The 9628-nt window shown below is 28.9% G+C and overlaps 1 protein-coding gene across 4 annotated transcripts in view; it reads left to right on the plus strand.

Moving 5' to 3' along the window:
• Positions 1-5760, plus strand: part of LOC112598014 (protein roadkill) — a 46243-nt gene extending 40483 nt beyond the window's left edge. For 2 of the 4 annotated variants that reach the window (XM_025344314.1, XM_025344316.1), the window contains 7 exons: positions 1692-1813; positions 1914-2065; positions 2139-2266; positions 2460-2652; positions 2754-2932; positions 3028-3170; positions 4273-4417. In XM_025344314.1, the coding sequence (XP_025200099.1) occupies positions 1692-1813; positions 1914-2065; positions 2139-2266; positions 2460-2652; positions 2754-2932; positions 3028-3170; positions 4273-4417 (1062 nt within the window). Of the gene's footprint in view, positions 1-1691; positions 1814-1913; positions 2066-2138; positions 2267-2459; positions 2653-2753; positions 2933-3027; positions 3171-4272 lie in introns of all 4 variants that reach the window. The other 2 variants (XM_025344313.1, XM_025344315.1) reach the window with 2 other exon arrangements.
• The last annotated feature ends 3868 nt before the right edge of the window (positions 5761-9628 follow it).

Below are 9628 nucleotides of genomic sequence, written 5' to 3' on the forward strand. Positions count from 1 at the left end.
TAGTAGTAGTAGTAGTAGTAGTAGTAGTAGTAGTAGTAGTAGTAGTAACAGCAATATTATAGTAGTAGTATAGGCAGTGGTAGTAAGCACATAATATATGATATATCCGATATAAGACGTATACAATATGCCTTTCCGGTACCCCTTCTATACGATCGGATAGCAATAATGATACCGCCCAAGCAAGGTCAGCGGTAGCGTCTCGTTGTCGTCATGGTCGTCGTCATCGTCGTCGTGTGCGTTAGAGTACATTGGCCTTGGAGCGTTGGACCTGATTATGTGTGTATGAACGTGTGTCGTGTGTGGTGTATGTGTGTGTATGTTGTGTGTTTGTGTGGAGTGCGCGTGCGCCGTGCGCTTGTGTGTGTGTGTGTGTGTGTGTGTGTGTGTGTGTGTGTGTGTGTGTGTGTGTGTGTGTGATGTCCCGAAAGAAAAAGCGCCTGCTTCGATGAGGGGGTGGGGCCGATGACCGGTGCTCTTTTCTTCACCGCACAACCAACGGTGGTGGCGGGCATGCTGTTGTTACACCTCTTCGTTCGTCCGTTCGCTCTTATTCTGCGCGGCGGAGGATGACCCTAACTACTGCTCGGAGTCGTCAAGGTCGCTCAACGTTTTACGGGCCCTTTATGCTGGCGGGCGGTTACGTACCCACCGCAGCTGCCACCCGCCAAACCGAACGCGCGCGCGTCGCTATCTAAATTGATTTAACGCCACAATGGTTCCTCGGCGTGCACAAATGATATAGAATTATGTGTTTTTTTGCGTTATAGCAATCATTATTATAATTTGTAATATAATTAATGTGCGTGCGATCTCTGAGGTGACTGTAAAGTCAATGTGAACTGCGTGTTTCGATCACCGCACACATTTCCGATGACCACAAATGATAATAATAATATTATTCTCGCCGAAATAATTTTTAGGTATTTCGTTGCCTATAATCGTAGCAATAATGCACTTCACCGCCGACTCCGCGACGGTTACCCTATTGACGCGCTCAAATTGTGCACGCAAAATACGTGCTTCTACCAGTTTTACCTATAATATATATGTATTAACACTTCAAATAGTACAAATATTAATTTCATATAATTGTTTTGAAATACGCTCAGATGTAGGGAATTAATGCTGATACACTCTTCGTATCAAATTTATTGGATTGCGTGTCGCGTGTGTCCTATGATATCCATTGACACAATCAAGTATAATATATTAGCAACATACGACATAATTCTACGCAATAATAACGTATTGAACAATGTAACGTCTCTTTGGACTGTGATCGATACGTAATTCTCATTATATTTCAAATGGTTTCGAAATTAGAATGACATTTTTACGATAATCAGCCGTGTGTTTTGCAGTTTGAAAATTCTCAAAATAAAAATATATCATGAATATTATTTCACACATTGATATGATGTTTATAACTCAGCACTATTAAATTTGGGTCAAGGCGTCAAATTCAAATGTTTTATTGATATTGTTATGAAACTACTGCTGTAGCCTATAATAGATTACATTGGATTGTTGTTTAACCGTTGCTGTTAAATCAACTAATCTGAATATTATTATTATTGGCAACAAGCAAAATAAATTTTTATCAATAATTTTATAGTTGCTATTTTTTTTTCTCTGTATATTATAACTTACCTACTTATTTATTTTTTAAACATTATTTTTATTTTTAGGTGAAAGTTGTTAAGTTCAGTTACATGTGGACCATTAATAATTTCAGTTTTTGTCGAGAAGAAATGGGCGAAGTTTTAAAATCATCTACATTCTCCGCCGGAGTAAACGACAAACTGAAATGGTAAATACTTGTAGTTTTATTTTCTATGCAACTATACTATTTTCTTAAAATTTCTGAATAAAATACTACTAATGCATATGTAATTTCATGTTATATTTAGGTGTTTGCGAGTGAATCCTAAAGGCTTAGACGAGGAGAGCAAAGACTATTTGTCTTTGTATTTACTACTAGTCTCGTGCAACAAGACTGAGGTTAGAGCGAAATTCAAATTTTCAATTTTAAATGCCAAACGCGAAGAAACTAAGGCTATGGGTAATTATTTAAAATTCTTCGAGTATAAAAAAAAATTTGTCATAATTTTGGTTTTTTTTTTTCGTTTGTGTAGAGAGTCAAAGGGCCTACAGATTCGTTCAAGGAAAGGACTGGGGGTTCAAAAAATTCATTAGGCGTGATTTTCTATTAGACGAAGCTAATGGCCTTTTACCTGACGATAAGCTTACCATATTTTGCGAGGTAATTTATATTTTCAAAAACCTTAAAACATTACATGTTTTAAACGGCCTTTGTTTACATTTTCGAACTATTCAGTTGCTTAACAAAATTATGATTATTAATTTATATATAAATTATGTTACAATGAAATGAAAAAATAAAAACATGGCAAATCTTAATTTAATAAAAAGTGGCACGAATAATGACTTGACAGATGGCTCGTTTGCAGGTAAGCGTCGTTGCTGACAGTGTCAACATATCCGGTCAGTCAAATTCAGTTCAATTTAAAGTACCTGAATGCCGTCTGCCCGACGACCTAGGAAATTTATTTGAAATACAAAAATTTAGTGATGTAACGCTTTCGGTTAGTGGGCGAGAATTCCAAGCACACAAAGCTATACTTGCTGGTAATAATCATAATGGCATTGCTAATTCACGTCAATCGTGTAAATAGCGTAATCCACATGTAACATAATAAAAATAACAAACCCTATTGTTTATTATGCAGCAAGAAGTCCCGTGTTCGCCGCCATGTTTGAGCACGAGATGGAAGAACGTAAACAAAACCGTGTCGCCATTACCGACGTAGATCACGAAGTCCTCAGAGAAATGCTTCGGTTTATCTACACCGGTAGGGCAGCGAATTTAGAGAGAATGGCGGATGATTTGTTAGCAGCTGCCGACAAGGTTTGTTTTTTTGTCATTACTCATTAGTGCTTTTAAATTGTTTTTTAGACTTATTTCACGTCGTTTTAATACTTTTTTTTCTTTGCTGTTTTCAGTACGCACTAGAGAGGCTGAAAGTCATGTGCGAAGAAGCGCTGTGTAACAATTTGTCAATCGACAACGCGGCTGATATATTAATATTGGCCGATCTACACAGTGCCGACCAACTGAAAGTACAAACAATCGAGTTTATTAACACGTGAGTATACATTATATTTATACTTAATTACATGGCAGTATTATATCATGTCATAACTATATTGTATAGTCATAATACGAATGCGATATACAATATGCATTGCATAGTAATAAATTATATAGTATATAACAGCATAGCATTTATATTATTTATTGCTACTTGTAATTTATAAATTTATAATCAATGATTTTAATATTATTTGGTTCAATAATTATATGTATATTGTATAAAATTCGATGAACTACAATATAGAGACTGCTAAAAGCCTTATTACGAAAATAGTTTAATAAATCTATTCCGTTGAATCATCTCGTGCCAGTTCGATTACATTTACCATTATGACTTACATAAAGTCGTTGATCACAAATAAACTAATCAGTAATAAAACACTAATCTAAAATCACTGTATCCAATAAGCCACATATCTAATTTACTTTTTAAATATTTTTCGTTTTAAATTAACAATTAATTATTTGAAAGTGATAAAATTATAAAGATAATAAAACGATAGGCCCAAGTCTAATTATAATTTAAAAATGTATATTTTATAATGACGTTAACACTATATACAATTTACGCATCATTAAAATTAAAAGTCTGGACTATAAACACTTATATAAATACATAAAATAATTGAGTATTAAAATGTTTGTAAAATTTATAACAAAGATTTAATAAATTTTTTTGTGAAAGTTGCGACCAATATTATAATGTTTTTTACCAATTTGGTAAAAATGAAAAGTATTAACTTATACTTTATTTTTACCTATTAATATGTATAAAAAAAGTTGCAAACATCACCAGAATTAATAAATATATAACACAATGTTTTAAAATAAAATCGATATCAACCTGTCACAGATAGGGGGATTGGGTATGTGCCGTTTGGCCTCTAAAGTCCTGTAATAGCTATCGAATAATGTTTAATGTAATAATATTATGTAACTGTGGTATTATAAACAGTAAAAATTATCGTCGTTGACTGTCCCCTTTTCGCGTCAATCAATCGTCAGTCGTGATATGAAATATTATATATTATATCCAATTAATTTAATCACAATACATTATATTCATAATATCATTCACATTTTCAATTTTACAGCCATGCGACCGATGTGATGGATACTACTGGCTGGAAAACCATGATACAGTCGCACCCACACCTAATAGCTGAAGCGTTTCGTGCGCTAGCCACACAGCAAATACCGCCAATTGGACCGCCCCGAAAGCGTGTCAAACAAAGCTGAAACGGACCGTCCACAGCGGCGATGCAGACTTACGATCTCACCAGCCCACCACCCCCACCCATCAACTCTTCCAGGGCACACATTTTGTAAATTTATATAATTTTTTTTTTATTATTCACAAAATTGTAAGTTTTAATTTCTTTTTTTTTTGTACATAAATATGTTATTTCTAAAAATAAGAAAATTCCTAAAATGCAAGTAGCTTGTTTGCTGATAACGCGTTTGGACATGTTTGTATTCTCACAATATATTGTAAAAAATAAAAAATAAAAATCGCTAACGGCAACCGTCGTCGGAATGGCACATGTGATATGAGTGATATTTGCAGCCTAACCTCGTATAATTTTTTTTTTTTAATATGTTACATTATATTATACATTCATTATAATACAAGTACTATTATTTTAGTTAGTTCCATTATTATTGTTACTAATAATAATATATAGGTTGAATTGCATAAATCTATAAGAGCACACAATTTTAATGGTCCATTGAATTGTTTAATTACTTGTTTTCCATTTATCAAAGGGGTTCCTAAATTGTTTTGAATCTATTTTATGCAACTCAGCCATTAGATTTATAATAAACATTATTTCATAATAATTAGCATTAAAAAACGATCATTGATGTTAACTATATAAACTAGGTCTCGTTATGAAATTTTTCGTTGAAACCGATTAAAATGGATTCTTATATTGTAAAGTAAACTATTCGGACAGTTTACTGTTTCCATTGTACTCGGTTTTTAATTTCTAACTTATTCTTTTTTTTCTTTTGTGTGTGTTCATAAAATAACATAATTTAGATGTAAATACTTAATAATTTGTAAGACCGTCTGTGAAAAGAGACTGAAGAAATTTTCTTTGAATATATACCTCAGTTCGTAAATTAATCAATGCGTCCATTCAGTCGCTTTTATGATTATTCAAACTATTTGAGGATACAATAATTTTAATTTACTTATTTTATAATCTATTTTCTAAAATAATGATAATTATTATTATTGTATTACTCTAAGTTTGTTTGGTATTGTTGTAATTAGTTGACCAAGTTTCTGTTCCTTGTAATTGTAAATAAGAATTTTTAGTCTCTTTTCTCAGCGTACTCTTTTCTTTTATTATAATTTGTTTTTCCTTGGTCACAGTACAGGAAAACAATAAACTCAAGCCTTTCCATGTTTATTTTCCGAATTCATTTTACTCGTGTGATTCGCTTGTTGTGTGTTTACCTGTTGTATGATATCTACGTCATTGGATTACATAGTTATGATATTGTGAATAATTTTAGACTATAGACTCAAAGTATTGTTTTTTCGAAATAAAAACGCTCGTCTTTCAATCCTATTTTTATTGTGTTATAATCATTAAATTTAAAAAAATAATATCTAAAATATTCATATTTAGACAAAATAATTTGTATGGATTTAAACAAGACCATAATCTTATAATATGCATATGTTTATGTTGATTAATGATAACCATTTTAAGTACAAATCAATTTTAAGTTAGCTATAGACCAGTTGATATAAAAACAGTTTTTTTTGATCAATGAATTTTAATTAATTATTAATTATAGATATTTGTTTCATAAATTACAATGCCACATTGACTTTAGTTTTCAAAACAAATACATATTATTGAAATTCCTTAGTACACCTGGCAATAGCCATGACCTCATTTTTTGCATAAAAAATATTGAAATTACAACAATGTTTGTTCACCTATAAAAACAGTTTCTATTTTATACATATTATATAACAGACTTCATATGTTAACGAAATTAATTATGATACTTTTAGTTATCAGTGTTATCAGTTATCACCAACCAATAAAAAAACTACTGTTTCTTAGGTATACAAATATTTTATAAAATATTTTTATATTTTTATAATATTGCAACAATATTCTCTCTGGTAAAATGTATACTCCAATTTGATATATTATTACTATATAGTGATTATTGGTATAGTACAGCAAAGCACAATACTTGCATATTAGTTATTACAATGGATCTATTGTATGTAAGTAGACATGAAAATCACAAATACAATTTTATATATCCACTTACAGGGAAAAAAAAACAAAAGATTAAATGCCTTTGAAGATCGACTAAGAATTGATAAAATAATGAAGGAACTCAAATAACAATAATAATTGATACATATTCAAGTAAATTTTTATTGAGACAAATCAAAAAAATACAAAGAATGTGTTTTTCAAGCAATTATGCATGATATGGTTACTACATAAGTTAAGATACACATATATTATTTGGATTATCAGATTATGTAATATAATTATTTAAAGGTCAGTGATATACTACCACAATGAATAAAAACAATTAATGAAATGATAAATAAAATATACAATTAGAAAAAGTTTGAAGGTTTGATACACCCAAAAACCTGTTGATTTGATTCTAGATAGTGATAACCAAAAACTACGTATATATTCAAGTAATAACTTTTTTATTTTGAATCACAATTAAGGCAAAATATTAAATAACATCAAGCAATATATATTTATCTATTAGTGATGCTGATAATTAATTAATTAATTATCTATCATGAGGAAAAACAATTATATAAATACACTAAAATATTATTTATATATATGTTATGTGTGTGTGTGACATGTATGCCATAATAAAAACTAATACCTTCTGATAGTAAAATATTTTTACCATTTATAATGAACATTATAATTTATAAATTACATACAATTTAATCTACTTTTCTAACCTTTTGTTAAACAGAAAGAAAGGGTTGTGATAATATGCTAAGTCCCTACTTCACTAAAATAAAAATCTATACTTTTAATGAATAATATTAATTTAATTATATAGTTATATAAATTAAATATTGTTATAGTATTAAAGTTTTCAATATTAGTAAAATATTTTTTTTTTACTTAATTAGATCTATTTATTAGTCTTATAAGATAAAACATTTTTTTTTTTACCAAAAATGAATGACAATTATGTTTAATTTGAATTTTAAAATTGTACCGAAAAAAAATTTCTACAACCTTCATTTGTTTATTCTATATTATTTGATTTTATAGTCTAAAAATGTATAAACCATCATAATAAGTTATACATTTTTTAAATATTTGAGATATTTGAATATTCAAGCACCTAAATATTATTAAAATAATAACAATAATTTCGGTTTTATTTCCGATACATACTTTTTTGAATTTGTCTGCAACTATAAAATATATGAAATGTTTATTGTAAGTGAATGTTAAAGAGACATTCAAGTAGATATTTTCAAGTATCTATTAATAAATACATTAGAAACTAAAAGACATTATTAAGTAATAACTTACATGATATTGTTTTAAAATATTGAATAGTAAAATAAAAGAATAACTTTAAATTTGTTTTGTTAATAAGTACCTACCTATACTGTATAAAATATAAACAGTTAATATTATAATATTATTTAAACAGTGATACATTTAATAGCGAAGGGAGTAATTATTTTTTCTATGATACCATAAGAGCCATTCTTAAAAATGTCCTGGTAGGTAGATCAAAAATTGACAATCCACTTCTTTACTTGGCTTTTCATTTATTTAAAAATAAATTTTTTTTAAACTAATCAATATTAATTACTATTTTGAAATAAAAATACAAATTGGACTTAGGTATCTAACTTTGAACTTAAAAAAACATTTTTGGAAGCTCCCATCATCGCACAATGTATTAATTTACTAGATAATGTTAATATTGTAAAATAATTTTAAAAACACTCTCCATCATAAAAAAAAACTAAAAAATGCGTTCCTACCTATATTGTCAGTATAATGTTATAAATTATAATGAATCATAAAAGTATCTGAATTTGAAGGTGAACTTTACACTCTTATATAATATATTTATATGCTAACATCCCTTTGACCTGTTCCTAGACTAATAGGCCATAGGTTATAAATTATTGTAAAGCTACTAGTTAGTTTATTTATATTTTAGTTTTTTATATAAGTATTAATTACTACAAATAAGTTGATTGATATAATTTTATAACATGTGTATTGTTGGATTGTATTTTTATAGATGGGTACTTTAGAATAGGTACTAACAAATAATTTGGTTTTATTATATTCTCAAATAAAATATTTTTTTTAGAATGTAATAACTAATATATTATACAGATATGTCGGAATATTTATTTTTTTAAATAAAATATTCATTAAATAGAGTATTAACAAGGAAAGTTGGGAGCCATGCGCACGAGTTGATGATGTCCTGCGTGGTGATAAATAGGTCAATCCAAAAACGTCCAAATTCAGCGTAAAAATAAATATGAGACGAATAAATGATGTCGAAATTATCTGCTTTTCTTAGTGGGATAATATGCAAAGGGAATCGGAGAAAGGTGTGATCGTACGAGTTGTCATTTTACTATGAGATGTGTCTCATAATTCGTGTTAATGTTTTATTTTATTTTTAAGTACCTACCTACCTATCTACCACAGTTATCGAGCGTCGTGACTCGTGAACTTGTAATTATGATTTGTTTATTTCAATATTTTGGTGGTATTATCTAAAATCCAAATAATGTTGTCATTATTCCTACAGTTTACTTTTTTTTTATATCTCACCGACCTATAAACTCGCATTTCGCCTCTGTTATAATAGTTTTTAGATTTCCAAGTAAGATAGATGTTCGAAAAGTCTAACGTTTATGGATTTTTCATGATTTATTATTAAATTTTATTTTGTGTAATCTACTACTTACTAAGCAATAAGCATATTGTCCAGCACAAGAAATCCTTGGTTTCTAAAATATACTTGAATTAGCTTTAGTAATTAATATCAGTTTAACAAGTTCACTGATAGGTTTTAGGTGTTTTCTAGAATATAATGTTGCGGGTATATTTGGTCCGTTAAAACTAACGGTAATAAAAAAAAAATAAACAGCTCTTTACAATTATTGTATCATTCTCTAGTCATTAGTCAAAATTCGCAATATTTTATCTGCAGACTGCAGTTGGCAACGCATTTACATTTCATAACATCATAAACTTATAAGTAATACGGATAAACGATAAACATAGTATTTTTTTTAAACGTTTTTATTTAAGATTAAGAACGTTTACACATGCCATTTTCATTTATTAGGTACCTACTACCTAATCGTACACTGCAATTATTTATATTTTTTTTGTTATGATAACCAGTCCATATTTCTAATTTTCGTTGATG

This window comes from Melanaphis sacchari, unplaced genomic scaffold, assembly GCF_002803265.2.
Source record: "Melanaphis sacchari strain LSU unplaced genomic scaffold, SCAv2.0 Contig44_pilon_pilon, whole genome shotgun sequence".
In the NCBI taxonomy this organism is placed as follows: Eukaryota; Metazoa; Arthropoda; class Insecta; order Hemiptera; family Aphididae; genus Melanaphis; species Melanaphis sacchari.